The 19579-nt window shown below is 44.5% G+C and overlaps 1 protein-coding gene across 1 annotated transcript in view; it reads left to right on the top strand.

The window, feature by feature from the left end:
* Window positions 1–19579, top strand: part of LOC139563518 (dihydropyridine-sensitive L-type skeletal muscle calcium channel subunit alpha-1-like) — a 32217-nt gene that overhangs the window by 8460 nt on the left and 4178 nt on the right. The window contains exons 3-28 of the mRNA XM_071382237.1: window positions 1460–1599; window positions 2612–2754; window positions 5231–5383; window positions 5475–5680; window positions 7321–7424; window positions 8349–8494; window positions 8881–8962; window positions 9098–9258; window positions 9421–9646; window positions 10028–10235; window positions 10459–10579; window positions 10727–10941; window positions 13042–13111; window positions 13235–13367; window positions 13671–13800; window positions 14080–14139; window positions 14451–14557; window positions 14719–14806; window positions 15030–15137; window positions 16374–16426; window positions 16653–16799; window positions 17034–17235; window positions 17335–17493; window positions 17791–17901; window positions 18262–18345; window positions 19495–19542. Of these exons, the coding sequence (XP_071238338.1) occupies window positions 1460–1599; window positions 2612–2754; window positions 5231–5383; window positions 5475–5680; window positions 7321–7424; window positions 8349–8494; window positions 8881–8962; window positions 9098–9258; window positions 9421–9646; window positions 10028–10235; window positions 10459–10579; window positions 10727–10941; window positions 13042–13111; window positions 13235–13367; window positions 13671–13800; window positions 14080–14139; window positions 14451–14557; window positions 14719–14806; window positions 15030–15137; window positions 16374–16426; window positions 16653–16799; window positions 17034–17235; window positions 17335–17493; window positions 17791–17901; window positions 18262–18345; window positions 19495–19542 (3405 nt within the window). The remainder of the gene's footprint in view (window positions 1–1459; window positions 1600–2611; window positions 2755–5230; window positions 5384–5474; window positions 5681–7320; window positions 7425–8348; window positions 8495–8880; window positions 8963–9097; window positions 9259–9420; window positions 9647–10027; window positions 10236–10458; window positions 10580–10726; window positions 10942–13041; window positions 13112–13234; window positions 13368–13670; window positions 13801–14079; window positions 14140–14450; window positions 14558–14718; window positions 14807–15029; window positions 15138–16373; window positions 16427–16652; window positions 16800–17033; window positions 17236–17334; window positions 17494–17790; window positions 17902–18261; window positions 18346–19494; window positions 19543–19579) is intronic.

The raw sequence follows: 19579 nt of genomic DNA, 5'->3' as shown, positions 1-19579 counted from the left end.
AATTTTAACATTCTGTCATAAAGAGCACATGTTCAACGTAATATAATATAATAATATAATATAATATCACGGTTTCCCATCTCAACAGGTTAAATTTAAAAAAGTACCTATAAAGTGCCAAATAAAGTAACAGGGTTGACTGTAACAGGGTTGACTGTAACAGGGTTGAAGATTTCATCTCAAATCAGCCCCGCGACAGGAAGAATAGAAGCTTGTTTTGTGCAACAGGGAGTGGCAATTGAATGCAAGCTTCACAACAACAAAAAATGTATTGTTAACACATTTCTAGCCTGTCTATATCAGTTTTCCACCACAAAACACCAGAAAATGGCCAAAAAGAGTAGAACCAGCTCACCTGCTTTTAAACTATGATTTGGCTATGTTCAATGTTTGCTTTCCAAAAACATATTTAAGAAGGAATAATTACACCATATTAAAATGAGAGTTTAGTTCACACAGCAGGGTTGACCTTAAAATGGGGGAACAGACGTAAATTAATCACGAATCACATTAAATAAATAATAATCTTCAGAAATGACTTTGTCAAAGCAACAAGAAAACTATGGCTTTACAATGATGGTGAATGGGTGTGTGTGTGTGTGTGTGTTGGAAACCTAAAGATACATACTATAAATTGCGCTATAGGAATGTCCATGACATGCCAGAATCTAACCCAATGTCATTTAGGTTCACTGTGCTACAAGCAGTACAGTACAGCACTTTGAAACTTTATTAACAACACTGTTGTTGACGCTATAAAACTCCCTGCACATGCCCTTTCTCCGGGGATCTGAATAGTCCTACCCTATTAAGTAATCAAGCATCAAATAGAACATAGCATTTCATGTTACCCATGGCCACTTGCTACAGTATCTATCCATCATCACCGACTTATGCCTATTTGCTTTCCAATTTATCGCTTGTCCGTGCTCAAAATCACGTTTCAAGTTCAAGTTTAAGTTAATTTGCATTGTGGAGTACAACAGTATACAAACAGTATATTTCTTGCAAGTTAACAGACAGGGCGATGAGTGAGTGGGTGCCATCTTAGGGACCTCAGCTCTGAGGTGCCCAGTTGTTAATCAGTGGGGCCATTCTCTGGATGCCTGGCCGGTAATGGGAGAGGAGGAAAGACACAAATACACAGAACACCAGGGAGCTACTGAGCTGATGGATTTACCAAGCAGGATCAACTTAGTCCGTTTAACTCTTGTAAATACTCTAAATAACTAAATATTTCAAGTTTAGTTTCAAATTAATATACTTAAAATGGTTGTTGTGCCATTGACTCCTAAACTCTTACAACTAGCTATAACGTGTTTGGAGACTTTGTCACCAAGCAGAATCAAGGAATTATACTCCATTGCACATATTCATTATGGGTACTGTATAATGGGTACTGTAGTACTGTAGTTAGTACCTCATGATACCCTAACAAGCCTTTATCGTTGTTTCACAGGAAAGTCTGGAGTACATCTTCCTCATTGTCTTCTCCATAGAGTGCTTTCTAAAGATAATAGCCTATGGATTTCTATTTCACGAGAATGCGTATCTGCGGAACTGTTGGAACATACTGGATTTTGTCTGTGTATCTGTGGGGTAAGTAGGGAAGAGATGAAAATGCTCTGTCATGTTCTATCATGCTCTGTCATGTTCTGTCATGCTCTGTCATGCTCTGTCATGCTCTGTCATGTTCTGTCATGCTCTGTCATGCTCTGTCATGTTCTGTCATGCTCTGTCATGCTCTGTCATGTTCTGTCATGCTCTGTCATGTTCTGTCATGCTCTGTCATGCTCTGTCATGCTCTGCCATACTCTGTCATGATCTGTCATGCTTTGTCATGCTCTGTCATGCTCTGTCATGCTCTGTCATGTTCTGTCATGCTCTGGCATGCTCTGTCATGCTCTGTCATGTTCTGTCATGCTCTGTCATGCTCTGCCATACTCTGTCATGATCTGTCATGCTTTGTCATGTTCTGTCATGCTCTGTCATGCTCTGTCATGCTCTGTCATGTTCTGTCATGCTCTGTCATGCTCTGCCATACTCTGTCATGATCTGTCATGCTTTGTCATGTTCTGTCATGCTCTGTCATGTTCTGTCATGCTCTTTCATGCTTTGTCATGATCTGTCATGCTCTGTCATGCTCTGTCATGTTCTGTCATGCTCTGTCATGCTCTGTCATGTCCTGTCATGATCTGTCATGCTCTGTCATGTTCTGTCATGCTCTGTCATGCTCTGTCATGTTCTGTCATGCTCTGTCATGTTCTGTCATGCTCTGTCATGCTCTGCCATACTCTGTCATGATCTGTCATGCTCTGTCATGCTCTGCCATACTCTGTCATGATCTGGCATGCTCTGTCATGTTCTGTCATGTTCTGTCATGCTCTGTCATGCTCTGTCATGTTCTGTCATGCTCTGTCATGTTCTGTCGTGCTCTGTCATGCTCTGCCATACTCTGTCATGATCTGTCATGCTCTGTCATGCTATAACTCTTCTGTGACTACTCGACTCCCTTTCGTCCTCCTCTATCTTTCAACCTCTCCCCTCTCCCTCTCTTCTCCCTCTCCTCTCTCCTCTCTCTTCCCTCTCTCCCTCTCCTCTCCCTCTCCAGGCTGTTTGCAGTCATCGGGGACTTCATCACCTATATCAGTGGTGTGGAGGCTCAACCAGGGGACAAGGGAGGAGGCTTCGACATGAAGGCCCTCAGGGCATTCAGGGTGCTCCGGCCCCTCAGGCTGGTTTCTGGAGTCCCCAGTAAGGACCACTGTACAATAGGAACCCTGTAGCAGTCAGGGACAGGAAATCAGCAGAAGGCAATTCAGGTTAAAGTGTAGAATGACAAAATAAATAGCCTCTGAATCAGGCTTAACATGTCCTATTTATATTAAATAAACCAAAACATATTTCTCACAAGTGTAGTGTAGTTCGTATAAGCTCTACAAACAATATGTCTATTCCCGAGGAATTTGAACGGTAAGTTAATGTGATCATATATTTCATGAATGAACAGAAATGACCAATATAACCAAACGCTAACGTTTTAGATTACTGGGAAATCATTACTGGTGATATACAGTGGGGAGAACAAGTATTTGATACACTGCCGATTTTGCAGGTTGTCCTACTTACAAAGCATGTAGAGGTCTGTAATTTTTATCATAGGTACACTTCAACTGTGAGAGACGGAATCTAAAACAAAAATCCAGAAAATCACATTGTATGATTTTTAAGTAATTAATTTGCATTTTATTGCATGACATAAGTATTTGATCACCTACCAACCAGTAAGAATTCCGGCTCTCACAGACCTGTTAGTTTTTCTTTAAGAAGCCCTCCTGTTCTCCACTCATTACCTGTATTAACTGCACCTGTTTGAACTCGTTACCTGTATAAAAGACACCTGTCCACAACCTCAATCAAACAGACTCCAACCTCTCCACAATGGCCAAGACCAGAGAGCTGTGTAAGGACATCAGGGATAAAATTGTAAACCTGCACAAGGCTGGGATGGGCTACAGGACAATAGGCAAGCAGCTTGGTGAGAAGGCAACAACTGTTGGCGCAATTATTAGAAAATGGAAGAAGTTCAAGATGATGGTCAATCACCCTCGGTCTGGGGCTCCATGCAAGATCTCACCTCGTGGGGCATCAATGATCATGAGGAAGGTGAGGGATCAGCCAGAACTACACGGCAGGACCTGGTCAATGACCTGAAGAGAGCTGGGACCACAGTCTCAAAGAAAACCATTAGTAACACACTACGCCGTCATGGATTAAAATCCTGCAGCGCACGCAAGGTCCCCCTGCTCAAGCCAGCGCATGTCCAGGCCCGTCTGAAGTTTGCCAATGACCATCTGGATGATCCAGAGGAGGAATGGGAGAAGGTCATGTGGTCTGTTGAGACAAAAATAGAGCTTTTTGGTCTAAACTTCACTCGCCGTGTTTGGAGGAAGAAGAAGGATGAGTACAACCCCAAGATCACCATCCCAACCGTGAAGCATGGAGGTGGAAACATCATTCTTTTGGGATGCTTTTCTGCAAAGGGGACAGGACGACTGCACCGTATTGAGGGGAAGATGGATGGGGCCATGTATCGCGAGATCTTGGCCAACAACCTCCTTCCCTCAGTAAGAGCATTGAAGATGGGTCGTGGCTGGGTCTTCCAGCATGACAACGACCCGAAACACACAGCCAGGGCAACTAAGGAGTGGCTCCGTAAGAAGCATCTCAAGGTCCTGGAGTGGCCTAGCCAGTCTCCAGACCTGAACCCAATAGAAAATCTTTGGAGGGAGCTGAAAGTCCATATTGCCCAGCGACAGCCCCGAAACCTGAAGGATCTGGAGAAGGTCTGTATGGAGGAGTGGGCCAAAATCCCTGCTGCAGTGTGTGCAAACCTGGTCAAGAACTACAGGAAACGTATGATCTCTGTAATTGCAAACAAAGGTTTCTGTACCAAATATTAAGTTCTGCTTTTCTGATGTATCAAATACTTATGTCATGCAATAAAATGCAAATTAATTACTTAAAAATCATACAATGTGATTTTCTGGATTTTTGTTTTAGATTCCGTCTCTCACAGTTGAAGTGTACCTATGATAAAAATTACAGACCTCTACATGCTTTGTAAGTAGGAAAACCTGCAAAATCGGCAGTGTATCAAATACTTGTTCTCCCCACTGTATCTATATGGGAATTTCTAAGCATTTAAAAAACAAAGGGCAAAACAGTGAATGCGCTCAAATTGGCGGGAAGCAGATAGCTCATTTGTGGTAAGAGGAGCCTAGCACTCACTTCACCACAACCATATTCTGAGAACACTTACCTTCAGCAACAATGCTAGTGTCAAATACAACATGATTTGGTTCATTGCGGTTAATTTGCAGTTTGATCTAGTTATATTGGTCAACTACTACAGTGGTTCCCAACCAGTGGTACTAGGACCACTAGGGGAAATTGGGGTTTCTGTACAGCACTTTGAGATATCAGCTGATGTAAGAAGGGCTATATAAATACATTTGATTTGATTTGATTTGAAATTGGCCTATCTACAGGGGGTACTTGATAAGACTCATGAGACCATAGACCTACTGGTAAAATGCACGAGGGGGTACTTCGGGGGTACTCAAGGAAGGGGAAAATTCAGTCGGTGGTACAGTAACTGAAAATGGTTGTCAACTACCGGACTACTAGGTCCGCTGATGTTTAAAATGTGTCTGCTCTTCCCCTGCAGGCCTGCAGGTGGTGATGAACTCCATCCTGAAATCCATGCTACCTCTGTTCCACATCTCCCTGCTGGTCTTCTTCATGGTCACCATCTACGCCATCGTGGGACTGGAGCTGTTCAAGTGCAAGATGCATAAAACCTGCTACTACACAGGCACAAGTAGGAAACACACACACACACACGCACACACACGCACACACACACACACACACATACACACACTTATATCTTCTCCTCCGTTGTCCTGCAGATATCATAGCCACAGTGGAGAATGAGAAGGCATCTCCGTGTGCCCAGGCCGGTAATGGTCGGCGCTGCACCATCAATGGGACAGAGTGTAGGACGGGATGGGCCGGACCCAACAACGGCATCACACACTTTGACAACCTGGGCTTCGCTATGCTCACTGTCTACCAGTGCATCACTACCCAGGGCTGGACCGACGTGCTCTACTGGGTACTGTTACATCACCCCTATACCTTAATATTACTGTACTGCTTCATCCTGTTGCATTATGTACTTCACCCCAGTTAATGTAGCCCATACCTGTACTCTCACTCGGTCTCATTATCCATCTGTCTCTCCATCCATCCATCCATCCATCCATCCATCCATCCATCCATCCATCTCTCTCTCTCTCTCTCTCTCTCTCTCTCTCTCTCTCTCTCTCTCTCTCTCTCTCTCTCTCTCTCTCTCTCTCTCTCTCTCTCTCTCTCTCTCGCTCTCTCGCTCTCTCGCTCTCTCGCTCTCTCGCTCTCTCGCTCTCTCGCTCTCTCTCTCTCCTCTTCTCTCTCTCTCTCTCTCTCTCTCTCTCTCTCTCTCTCTCTCTCTCTCTCTCTCTCTCTCTCTCTCTCTCTCTCTCCTCTCCTCTTCTCTCTCTCTCACTCTCTCAATTAGATTTCAATTCCATTTCAGGGGCTTTATTGGCATGGGAAACATATGTTTACATTGCCAAAGCAAGTGAAATAGATAATAAACAAAAGTGAAATAAGCAGTAAAAAAAAAATTAACAGTAAACATTACACTCACAAATTTCCAAAATAATTTAGACATTTCAAAGGTCATATTATGTATATATACAGTGTTGTAATGATGTGCAAATATTTAAAGTACAAAAGGGAAATAAATATAAATATGGGATGTATTTACAATGGTGTTTGTTCTTCACTTGTTGCTATTTTCTTTGTCACACATCTTTCTGCTGTGATTGCACACTGTGGTATTTCACCCAACAGACATTGAAGTTTATCAACAACATTTAAAAAAAAATAGTTGTGAGTCTGTGTAATCTGAGAGAAATATGTGTCTCTATTATGGTCATACATTTGGCAGGAGGTTAGGAAGTGCAGCTCAGTTTCCACCTCATTTTGTGGGCAGTGTGCAGATACTGTAGCCTGTCTTCTCTTGAGAGCCAGGTCTGCCTACGGCGGCCTTCCTCAATAGCAAGGCTATGCTCACTGAGTCTGTACATAGTCAAAGCTTTCCTTAATTTTGGGTCAGTCACAGTAGTCAGGTATTCTGCCACTGTGTATTCTCTGTTAAGAGCCAAATAGCAATGTAGTTTGCTCAGTTGTTTTTGTTCGTTCTTTCCAATGTGTCAGGTATTTTTATTAGATTTTTCTCATGATTTCATTGAGTCTAATTGTGTTGCTGTCCTGGGGCTCTGTGGGGTCTGTTTGTGTTTGTGAACAGAGCCCCAGGACTAGCTTGCTTAGGGGACTCTGCTCCAGGTTCATCTCTCTGTAAGTGGTGGTTTTGTTATGGAAGGATTGGGAATCACTTCCTTTTAGGTGGTTGTTGAATTTAACCGCTCTTTTCTGGATTTGGATAATTAGTGAGTATCGACCTATATCTGCTCTGCGTGCATTATTTGGTGTTTTACATTTTTTATTTATATTTTTTGCAGAATTCTGCATGCAGTCTCAATTTGGTCTCTCTCTTTCTTTCTCTTTCACTCTCTCGCTCACTCGCTCTCCCTCTCTCTCTCTCTCTCTTTCTCCCCCTCACTTTGTCTATGTCTTCCTCTATATCCCCCTGTCTCTCTGTCCTCTCCTTCCACTCCTTCTCTTTCTCTCTCCCCCTCTCTCTCTCCTCAGGTGAATGATGCCATCGGTATGGAGTGGCCGTGGATGTACTTTCTGACGCTCATCTTGGTTGGCTCCTTCTTCGTACTCAACCTGGTTCTGGGCGTGCTCAGTGGGTAAGAGGACAGACACACACACACACACACACACACACACACACACACACACACACACACACACACACACACACACACACACACACACACACACACACACACACACACACACACACACACACACACACACACACACACACACACACACACACACACACACACACACACACACACACACACACACACACACACACACACACACACACACACACACACACACACACACACACACACACACACACACACACACACACACACACACACACACACACACACACACACACACACACACACACACACACACACACACACACACACACACACACACACACACACACACACACACACACACACACACACACACACACACACACACACACACACACACACACACACACACACACACACACACACACACACACACACACACACACACACACACACACACACACACACACACACACACACACACACACACACACACACACACACACACACACACACACACACACACACACACACACACACACACACACACACACACACACACACACACACACACACACACACACACACACACACACACACACACACACACACACACACACACACACACACACACACACACACACACACACACACACACACACACACACACACACACACACACACACACACACACACACACACACACACACACACACACACACACACACACACACACACACACACACACACACACACACACACACACACACACACACACACACACACACACACACACACACACACACACACACACACACACACACACACACACACACACACACACACACACACACACACACACACACACACACACACACACACACACACATCTCTCTCACTTTCATCTTTTCTCTATCTCTCTTTCCCCTCCGTCAGTGAATTCACTAAGGAGCGAGAGAAGGGTAAGGCACGTGGAGAGTACACAGAGATGAGGGAGACCCAGCAGCTGGATGAGGATCTGAAGGGCTACATGGAGTGGATCACACAGGCCGAAGTCATGGACGCCGACGGGGAGGGACAGGGTACTTATGGCTTTCTAACCCTATCACCAACACACAATACAATAGAGGGAGGAGTACAATAGGAGTCAGCCCGTTGCAAATGTCCTGCAGGTTGGCATTTTATGTCATGAATCTTGTTCTGGTGGCAGCTCTGCAGAGCGGTCACTAGCTGGCACAGCCACAAAGTCATAAACATTTTTTAAACACCTGACCCTAACCTCGACCCTAACCTTAACCACACTGTTAACCCTAACCTTCAATATTTTTATTTTCATGAAATTTTACAATATAGACAATTTTGACATTGCAGCTCAATTATCTAAGGGGAAATCTCTCAGTTCTGCTTCCAGTACAAGACTAATGACAATAAAAGTCAACCTGCTGACACCAGTGTCTCTTGTCCCCAGGCCTGCTAACGCTGGAGGATGGAGAATCCGAGGCAGGGAGCCTAAAGGACATGGACACCATGCAAAAAATCATGTACTACTAGTAAGTACACACCTATACCGGCTTCTGACTGGGACAACACTCGGGTGTTTTGATAAAACAAAAGTCTGACAGACTTCCTCCTAACATCCCATCTCTTCCTCCTCCTCTCCCTCATCTCTCACTTGCTCTGTTCAGCAAGCTGGCTCGTAAATGGAACGTTTTCTTCCGGCGTAAGTGTCTTGTGTATGTGAAGTCCCGTATGTTCTACTGGTGGGTGATCCTTCTGGTGTTTCTGAACACGCTGGCCATCGCTACTGAACACCACCAGCAGTCCCAGCAACTCACCGAGTGGCAAGGTCAGGGTCTACATATCATGTCTATAGCTTCAACCCATATACACACAATCCCAGCATCTAACAAGGCTCTTGTCTACGCCATGGCTAACACATGCAGACCTCTCTCTCTCTCTACCCCATGTCCCCCCCCCCCCCCCCCCGCTTCTCCCTTCCCCCTCCCAGACACCGCCAACAAGGTGCTGCTGTCTCTGTTCGCCATTGAGATGTTTATGAAGATGTACGCCCTGGGTCTCCAGCAATACTTCATGTCTCTGTTCAACCGCTTCGACTGCTTCGTGGTCTCCACCGGCATTCTGGAACTCGTCTTGGTCCGCATGGACGTCATGACTGTCATGGGGATCTCTGTGCTGCGCTGCATTCGACTACTTAGGCTGCTCAAAGTAACCAAGTAAGAGTTTACATTAGGCTGCATTAGGCTTTCAGGTGTGTTAGTGGTGGACTCCATTAAAAGCCTGCACACACCACGGCTCTCCAGGTCCAGGAATGTTCCAATTAATTGATGGGTTTATTGATTAATTGATTGTATCTTACATCCCCAACCCCTTGTAGCTTCACAGGAAGTGCACAGCACTTACTCTCTTGCTCTGTGTGTGTGTGTGTGTGTGTGTGTGTGTGTGTGTGTGTGTGTGTGTGTGTGTGTGTGTGTGTGTGTGTGTGTGTGTGTGTGTGTGTGTGTGTGTGTGTGTGTGTGTGTGTGTGTGTGTGTGTGTGTGTGTGTGTGTGTGTGTGTGTGTGTGTGTGTGTGTGTGTGTGTGTGTGTGTGCTTCAGGTACTGGACGTCTCTCAGTAATCTGGTGGTGTCCCTGCTGAACTCAACCCCCTCCATTGCCTGCCTGCTCCTCCTCCTCTTCCTCTTCATCGTCATCTTCTCTCTGCTGGGCATGCAGGTGTTCGGGGGGAAGTTCAACTTCCCCAATGCGCCCAAACCCCGCAGCACCTTCGACAGCTTCCCCCAAGCTCTCATCAGTGTTTTCCAGGTGGGCAAGGAAATACAGTTTTTATTTTTAATTTTTAACAGATTTATCACACTAACAAGATGAAGGACGATATGGAGATCTGAAGGAGCATATGTACACGTATGATAGGAAAATGTTGGACATCAGCGCTTGCTTTTTGTTTCATTCGCTGTGGAAAAGCAGGACGATCATTTGTCAGTGGGAGCCTGACTGTGTTCCTTCCCTGCCTCTCTCTCTCTGTAAGATCCTGACGGGGGAGGACTGGAACTCTGTGATGTATGATGGCATCATGGCACATGGCGGTCCCACCATGCCCGGGATCCTCGTCAGCATCTACTTCATCATCCTCTTCGTCTGCGGAAACTGTATCCTCTGTGTGTGTGTGTGTGTGTGTGTATGTGTGCTGTCCAACACCTCTCTCAGACAGAAATCAGACTTAAATTCTGTCCTTGGGTACAATAGTGTCTCTCTTCCATTTCCTACCGTAATTAACTTTGACCCCTAGCACTTAGACATCCTGCTGAATGTGTTCCTGGCCATCGCTGTGGACAACCTGGCGGAGGCTGAGAGTCTGACCATGGCTCAGAAGGAGAAGTCTGAGGAGAAGAAACGCAAGAAGCTGCTCAGGGCTAACATGCCTGACAAGGCCACAGAGGAGAAAGCCCTCCTGGCCAAGAAGCTTGCAGCGGAGAGAGCCAAAATAGAGGGCATCCCTACCACAGCCAAGGTCAGATATTTCCAGTAGCGGTGCGGGGGTAAAATCACAGAAGAAGCCAAGCCAGTAAAAAAAATGACATGACAACAAAAAGACAACAGTCACACAGTTGCGGAATAAATTCAACTACACATACGTTTGTTTCATCACAAAACTGGAGAGCAACATCTGTCCAGTGAAGTCCACAAAGCAAATATTGCATGTAACAAACAGCTACATCACCTGCAGCATGGTCAAGCAAGATAGTGTTTTCGACAGTTTACTAAACAACGACTGATTTAGACCCACGGAGTTACAGCAAATCAGCACAAAGACAACAGGAGCACTGCCTCTGCTATTCCAGCACCATTTACACTTTAACATTCAAACATCATCAAATCAACAAGGCTATATCCAGGCTGTATCACAACCGGCCGTGATTGGGAGTCTCATAGGGTGGCGCACAATTGGCCCAGTATCGTCCGGGTTTGGCTGGTGTAGGCCGTCATTGTAAATAAGAATTTGTTCTTAACTGACTTGCCTAGTAAAAAAAGGTTAAATAAATAAAAAATCTGCTTAGTTTAATACACTGAAAACAAACTTAAAGATACCAAAAACAATTTAGTCCAATCAATGTTGCTAAATATCATGTGGCTGTCCAATTGTATGGATTTCTGTCTGTCTATATGTGTGTGTGCGTGTGTGTGCGTGCATGCATGCGTGTGTGTGTGTGCACGCGCGCGCGCGAGTGTGTGTGTGTATGTATGTGTGTGTGTGTGCGAGCAAGTAAAACGAAACATGTTTACTCACACTACTTGTAGACTAGTTGAACGCCAATGCCATCCTCCTCTTTCATGTTGGCAAAACGGTCTATGGTCTCTTTCATACGGTACACTTTTCGTTTTTTGTTGTCATAAGCTACCTAGCTAAAATGATTGCTAGCCTAACTTCCTTGCATGGGCAACAATGAACCAGCTAAGTTAGCTAGCTAGTTAACGTGAGCCTACTAGGCTACATATTGAACTTCAATCGGCTCAGGCCAGTGGCACAACATATTGCCATTATAATCATTGGCCTGTACAGAGAATTAAGTAAAAAAAGTCAAAATCCCCATCTCCATCTATGGCTTAGGGAAGGGACGATTTAGCAAGCTAGCTACCGCAGGACATCAACACAAGCAGAGCAGAAACAGATTTTTTTCCTGAAAATGACATTTTGCTTTGGAAGTGTTTTGATTGGTGTGAAACCAAATCCAAACCAAGCTTCCCCTTGGGGGGTGTTTTGCTGCATCAGGACAACCCACAGTTGTCACGTTCCTGACCTGTTTTCCCTTGTTTTGTATGTATTTAGTATGGTCAGGGCGTGAGTTGGGTGGGTTGTCTATGTGTTGTTTTCTATGTTGGGGTTTTGTGTGTTCGGCCTGGTATGATTCTCAATCAGAGGCAGCTGTCAATCGTTGTCCCTGATTGAGAATCATACTTAGGCAGCCGGGGTTTCACGTGTGTTTTGTTGGGTGTTTGTTCCTTGTTAGTGTTTCGCCACACGGGACTGTCACGGTAGTTTCATTTTGTTATTTTGTATCGCATATTTGTTTTCGTGTTATTAAATTACCATGGAAACCAACCACTCTGCATATTGGTCCGATCCTTCTCGCCTCTCCTCGTCCGATGAGGAGGACGATATAGACTATCATTACAACAGTTGAGCCCAGCTCAGCTCTGATTGGCTAATTATCTTATAAAATTGTATCAAGGGAGGCCAAATGCTTGCTGGCATCAATCAATCAAATGCTACGGACCAACATTTTTTACGCTTTTGGTCTGGACAGCATCAGCTACACATGTTGAGACAGAGGGGTGCTGTTTCCCTCACTCAGATGATTTCTACATGAGATTCAGCCACTTGCGTATTGACCTAAAATTATGAAAACACAGAGAGAGACAAAATATAAATTATTTTATAATTTGTATTTTTGTTGGTCAAATACTTGGGGAAGCCTGGCTTCCCTTGGCATCCATGATTACACGCCACTGTATATTTCACGGAGAAACCCGCCCCACGTTTTGCGTCAGTTTAACCGGTGGGATTTGAACCCAGGCCCCACTCTAATCAAAATGCTTGTTTATGTCACAGCTGAGAGTGGACGAGTTTGAGTCCAACGTGAACGAGATAAAGGACCCCTTCCCCCCTGCTGACTTCCCTGGTAAACCCCGTTCGCTCACACACCTCTGGGCACATTCATGTCAATCGAATCTGGATCTTAGAGAACTCTGAGATCTTAGAATTTTTAGAACATGTCACGTTTCCTGTTCTTTCTTTCGTCCAGGTGATGATGAGGAGGAGGAGCCTGATATCCCTGACACCCCGAGGCCACGGCCAATGGCAGACCTGCAGCTGAAGGAGGAGGTGGTGCCTATTCCAGAGGCCAGCTCCTTCTATATCTTTAGCTCTGATAACAAGTAATGATGATTATGGTGATGATTATGGGGATGATGATGTACTTGCTAAGACTGGGATATGTTGCTGTTTATCTGCCTTATAGTTGAATGCACTAACTGTAAGTCACTCTGGATAAGAGTATCTGCTAAATGACCAAAATGGAAAATGTACTGATGATGGTGGTGATGATGAATGGATTACAATGAATGCATTATGATGTTGGGATTATGTGGTTGTTTTAGCCTCCTTACTTGGCTGTCAGTCACTCTGCATAACAGTGTCTGCAGTTAAATTCCTGTGACGTAAATGGTGTCCCCCTCCAGGATCCGTAAGCTGTGCCACCGCATCATCAACGCCACCGCCTTCACCAACATCATCCTCCTCTTCATCCTCCTCAGCAGCATCTCACTGGCTGCCGAGGACCCCATCGACCCCATGTCCTTCAGGAACCAGGTGCCCACAGACATGCCTGCTCTGCCTGCTGTATCAGTCACCTCCTTATCTCAGATGGAAAAGCATTTGTTTCAGTAAAGAAAGCCGAAAGGGAAGGAATTTTGACCAAAATAACTGACACAAAGGAGTTTTCTCTGCTTCATGGCATCGCTGTCTTTAACCTATGCAGCATGCCTGTACGGAGTACCACATTAGAGATTCTGCTAAAGAGCTCTGGCGCGCTACTAGGCTGAAATGAATCCGCCCACGTTGTCATGTTGCCCTGTTTCCCCTGTGTAGGTGCTGGCCTCCGCTGATGTGGTCTTCACCTCAGTGTTCACTGTGGAAGTTGTCCTCAAGGTAACCAGGCATTGTCGGCTCCACTACTAGTAGCCGTACTGGATTAGAGAGGCACTTTTCTAAATGGGTGTCTTACATGTTTACATTACCGAGTACATGCACCTTTTCTGCAGCAACGGTACATCGGTAATGTGACAAGCTCTCCCGACATTATGTTACATCCACTTTAACCTGCACCGGAGCCATATTCAACTCTATCTGTTTTCACATGAGTAGCCATGAGTTCATGTGGGTTAAAGGTTTGTTGGTTTGAGAGGGTTTATGTCTCAACCAGTCTCGTCATCTTCAGTATCCTTCCGCCTCTACTCCAGATGACCGTATACGGCGCCATCATGCACCCCGGCTCCTTCTGCCGGAACTCCTTTAATATCCTGGATCTGATTGTGGTCAGCGTATCCCTCCTCTCCATGCTCATGGAGTAAGTAGTCCCTGGGAATGTATAATGTCATTCAAATGCTGTGGCACAACTGAATCTATTCCATAATGCTTGATGTAGCTTCAGTTATGAGTGTGTGTCTCTCTCTAGAAATACAGACTATAGACAAGTCAAGTGTGAGATGTGGTGGCTTCCCTATCTAGGTCCAGTGCTATCTCTGTGGTGAAGATCCTCAGGGTGTTGAGGGTGCTGAGGCCCCTAAGGGCCATCAACAGGGCCAAAGGACTGAAGGTGAGCTTACCTGTGCTCTCTACCCCTCACTTCTATCCCTCACCTGTACTCCTTACCTGCTCCTCTGACACTATATTCACATTCTCATTGTTTTTTTACATGTTCCCATTACCTAACGCACCAAATGCAATACTTTGACCAACCCAGCAGCCACATGTTTTTCTAGTTCTGGTCCTAAAGTACCCATCTGATATGCTGGTTTCTGCTGTCTCTTGTGGTCTAGCATGTGGTCCAGTGTGTTTTTGTGGCCATCAAAACCATTGGCAACATCGTGCTGGTCACCCTGCTGCTAGACTTCATGTTCGCCTGCATTGGAGTCCAGCTCTTCAAGGTGAGCTCTAGATAGGGATTTATGGTAGTTTATAGCGATGTATGGTAATTTATAGGGATGTATGGTAATATATATGGATGCATGGTAGTTTATAGGGATGTACGGTAGTTTATAGGGATGTATGGTAATTTATAGGGAAGTATGGTAGTTTATAGGGATGTATGGTAGTTTATAGGGATGTATGGTAATTTATAGGGATGTATGGTAATTTATAGGGATTTATAGTAGTTTATAGGGATTTATGGTAGTTTATAGCGATGTATGGTAATTTGTATGGTCATTTATAAGGATGTATGGCAATTTATAGGGCTGTATGGTAATTTTTAGGGATGTAATTTATAAGAAGGTATGGTCATTTATAGGGATTATTGGTAAATTATAGGGATGGATGGTCATTTATATGGATGTATGGTCATTTATATGGATGCATGGTAATTTATAAGGATGCATGGTAGTTTATAAGGATGTATGGTAATTTATATGGGTGTATGGTAATTTAGATGGATGCATGGTAGTTTATAGGGATGCATGGTAATTTAGATGGATGCATGGTAGTTTATAGGGATGTATGGTAATTTATAGGGAAGTATGGTAGTTTATAGGGATGTGTGCTAATTTATAGTGATGTAATTTATATGGATGTATGGCAATTTATAGGAATGTATGGTAGTTTATAGGGATTTATAGTAGTTTATACGAATGTGTGGTAATTTATAGGGATGTATGGGAGTTTATAGGAATGTATGGTTGTTTATAGGGATTTTTGGTAATTTGTATGGTAATGGACAAGGATGTATGGTAATTTATAGGGATGTATGATAGTTTATAGCGATGTATGGTAGTTTATAGGGATGTATGGTAATTTTTATGGTAATGTATAAGGATGTATGGTAATTTATAGGGATGTATGGTCATTTATAGGGATGTATGGTCATTTATAGGCATGTAATTTATAAGGATGTATGGTAATTTATAAGGATGTATGGTCATTTTTAGGGATGTATGGTCATTTATAGGCATGTAATTTATAAGGATGTATGGTCATTTTTAGGGATGTATGGTCATTTATAGGAATGTAATTTATAAGGATGTATGGTCATTTATAAGGATGTATGGTAATTTTTAGGGATGTATCATCGTTTATACACCTGATGATCAAAACAGAAGTCCACACACAGTCAAAGCTAATATTCTCGCTCATGTTCTGTATGTATGTGTTCATGTTCATCCCTGCAGGGCAAATTCTATGCCTGCACAGATCCTGACAAAATGACAGAGGAGGAGTGCAAGTAAGAGAGTGCAGTGATATTGTTTAGTCCCTCGCACACAACATTACATGAAAGTACAGAATGGAGCATTACATTAGTCCTGCTTTCTGTTTCTCTGCCACACTCTCCTCTCCCATGTACTCTCTTTCACTCATTTATCTCTTTATTTCTTTCATTTTTTAATAAATTTTTTTCTTAATTTCTTTCTTTCTTTATCTCTTTCTCTCTCTCGCTCTCTCCTTCTCAGGGGCAACTACATTAGGTACCAGGAAGGTGCCATCCATCCGATGACCATCCATAAGAGAGAATGGATCAACGCAGAGCTCAACTTTGACAACATCCTCGAAGGCATGCTGGCTCTCTTCACTGTCTCCACCTTCGAGGGCTGGCCAAAGTGAGACATACATAGAAGCTTGGGATTTTGTATTTATCACATGGCATGCCCAATAAAGTACTATGGAACACATAGAAATGTATGTATGTCATGCTTGCTCAAATGCCTCTGTGTGTGTGTGTGTGTGTGTGTGTGTGTGTGTGTGTGTGTGTGTGTGTGTGTGTGTGTGTGTGTGTGTGTGTGTGTGTGTGTGTGTGTGTGTGTGTGTGTGTGTGTGTGTGTGTGCGGGCACAGGTTGCTCTACAAGGCCATAGACTCTAACATGGAGGATGTGGGTCCCATCTACAACAACCGCATCGCCATCTCCATCTTCTTCATCGTCTACCTCATCCTCATCGCCTTCTTCATGATGAACATCTTCGTGGGTTTCGTCATCGTTACATTTCAGGAGCAGGGAGAGCAGGAGTACAAGAACTGCGAGCTGGATAAGAACCAGGTGTGTGTCTCTGGGTGTGTGTGTGTCTCTCTGTTTTGTTGGTTGTTCCAACACACAGCAGTGTGTAACCCCTCTGTGTCCTGGTCTTCCCTCTGACAGCGTGCGTGTGTCGAGTACGCCCTGAAAGCCCGGCCGCTGCGCTGCTACATTCCGAAGAACCAGTATCAGTACAACGTGTGGTACATCGTCACCTCCTGCTACTTTGAGTACCTGATGTTTCTGCTCATCATGCTGAACACCATGTGTCTGGGGATGCAGGTAACGCTATCGGAGGTGGCTCAGGGAACCTTTTCATTTCAAATACTAAAAACGGGAAACTTTGAAAGGACTTCTCCTGCGTCACATCAATACGATGCCCCTGCAAGATGTTCCTACTAGATGTGTCCATCCCTTCTCCATATCTAGGAGGTCTGTTTTTTTGTTTGTTTTTTGGACACTCTTGAAAACAAGATGGGCATCTCAAGAGATTTCATCCTGGAAAATGACAAGTCAAATAATATTAATGAATAAATATATTTTCATTTCCTTCTTCTCTCCCCCTCTCTTCTCCCACAGCACTGTAACCAGTCAACCCATGTGACCGACCTGTCAGACATGCTGAACGTGATCTTCACTGTGCTCTTCACTGTGGAGATGATCCTCAAACTCATGGCCTTCAAAGCTAAGGTCAGTGGTCCATAGCGATGTCCTGAATGCACTACACTTCCCAAGATGCCTTGCAAATCAATGTGGGATCACAATGATTCCAGAATAATAGCACAGTGGTTATGTAGCTACTAAGTACTTCTTCATTGTGTGCTACCCTCTTCTCAAACTCATGGCCATCAAAGTTCAGAGCTGGAGTGTCTGTAGATTAAGATACCTTTTATACACACGCACACACACACACACACACACACACACACACACACACACACACACACACACACACACACACACACACACACACACACACACACACACACACACACACACACACACACACACACACACACACTTGTGATGAATGTCTTTCCTTGCCCCTAGGGTTACTTTGGAGACCCATGGAACGTCTTTGACTTTGTCATCGTCATCGGCAGCGTTGTTGACGTCATCCTGAGTGAAGTCGATGTGAGTATTGCCATTGCGTAATGTTAATCTGAAATATGTAAGTATTGTTATGTACTGTAATATGTTATGTACTGCAGTACTCACAATCCCCACTGTTCCTAAAAGGTTTAGGTTTACTAAACAGTTCAGGTGGACCCACTGTGCATTTTTGTCTTCACATTTTGAATGTTTTCGGTTATTATTTATAAGAAGGCTGAGGAAAATCTACAGATATTTCACAATAAAAGCTCTGTCCTGTCATCTGACTTTCTGGACTGTGTTTACACCCCTGTCTGACACCCCACCCACTTAGAGAAACTCAGGCCAGGCTCCCCTGTCAGAACTCGGCCCCAATAATAGCACTGAGGATGCGGTCAGTATTCGCCAAGGGGTAACCCTCGCACTACCACCCACCTCTGCCCCGGCTGCACCCTCAACCCCCCGAACACACCGTCCTCCTGAAGCCCTGCAGCACCTGGCTGGAGCTTGCCTCACCCACCTGCCACGCCTTGAACACCACACCACACCCTGTCTGCTTGGTTACTTTATGCCCCTAACATAATAACCGTTTGGTCATTTCCCTCATTGCTTTTACTGTTTGAGACTGAGAGGGCTGATTCCAGATCAGTTGTTAAGGGCAGAAAACAACCACTGTCACCTTGTTTCACCTCCCACCACCGTGTGTCCAGCGATCTGTCAATCATTCCTACTTGTAAGTAAGAGATTGACATCCTTCTGTGGTTTTTACTGTGATTCCTGTACAAGGGACTGAGTCAACAGGTTTGGCGTCAGGCTCTAGATTTAAAGCAGCATTTCACATGTTTCGCTTCGGAAAAGTAAATGTAATTTTAGACAACATAATGTTAACTCAAGTTGCCATTACAGTAAACCTTCAGAAGACCCCATCAACCATTTTCACATCTTCACCCCTCAGCCGTCATCCAGTCGTATATTACAACGTTGTCCTTTTTTGTGCTCAAATGCATTCTCTCCCTCTCTCTCCCCACTTACTGCAGTCTTTCGTCCTCCATTTTCTCCTCCACCTTTGCTCCACGCATACCTCCAAAGCTGGCCCTGTCCCCCTTCGCCACTTCCTGTTCCACCACCTGTGTCTGATGTCACTTCATGTCTGACTTCACTTCCTGTGTCTCCCGTCTCTCCCCCTCACAGGCAGCCCTGGCCTCCTCTGGAGGACTATACTGTCTCCACGGCTGCGCTGTAATTATTCGCCCGTAGACACTGCAAGAGCATCGCA

The sequence above is a fragment of the Salvelinus alpinus genome, chromosome 2 (assembly GCF_045679555.1).
Source record: "Salvelinus alpinus chromosome 2, SLU_Salpinus.1, whole genome shotgun sequence".
Classification (NCBI taxonomy): Eukaryota; Metazoa; Chordata; class Actinopteri; order Salmoniformes; family Salmonidae; genus Salvelinus; species Salvelinus alpinus.
This window is presented reverse-complemented; position numbering and strand designations above follow the sequence as displayed.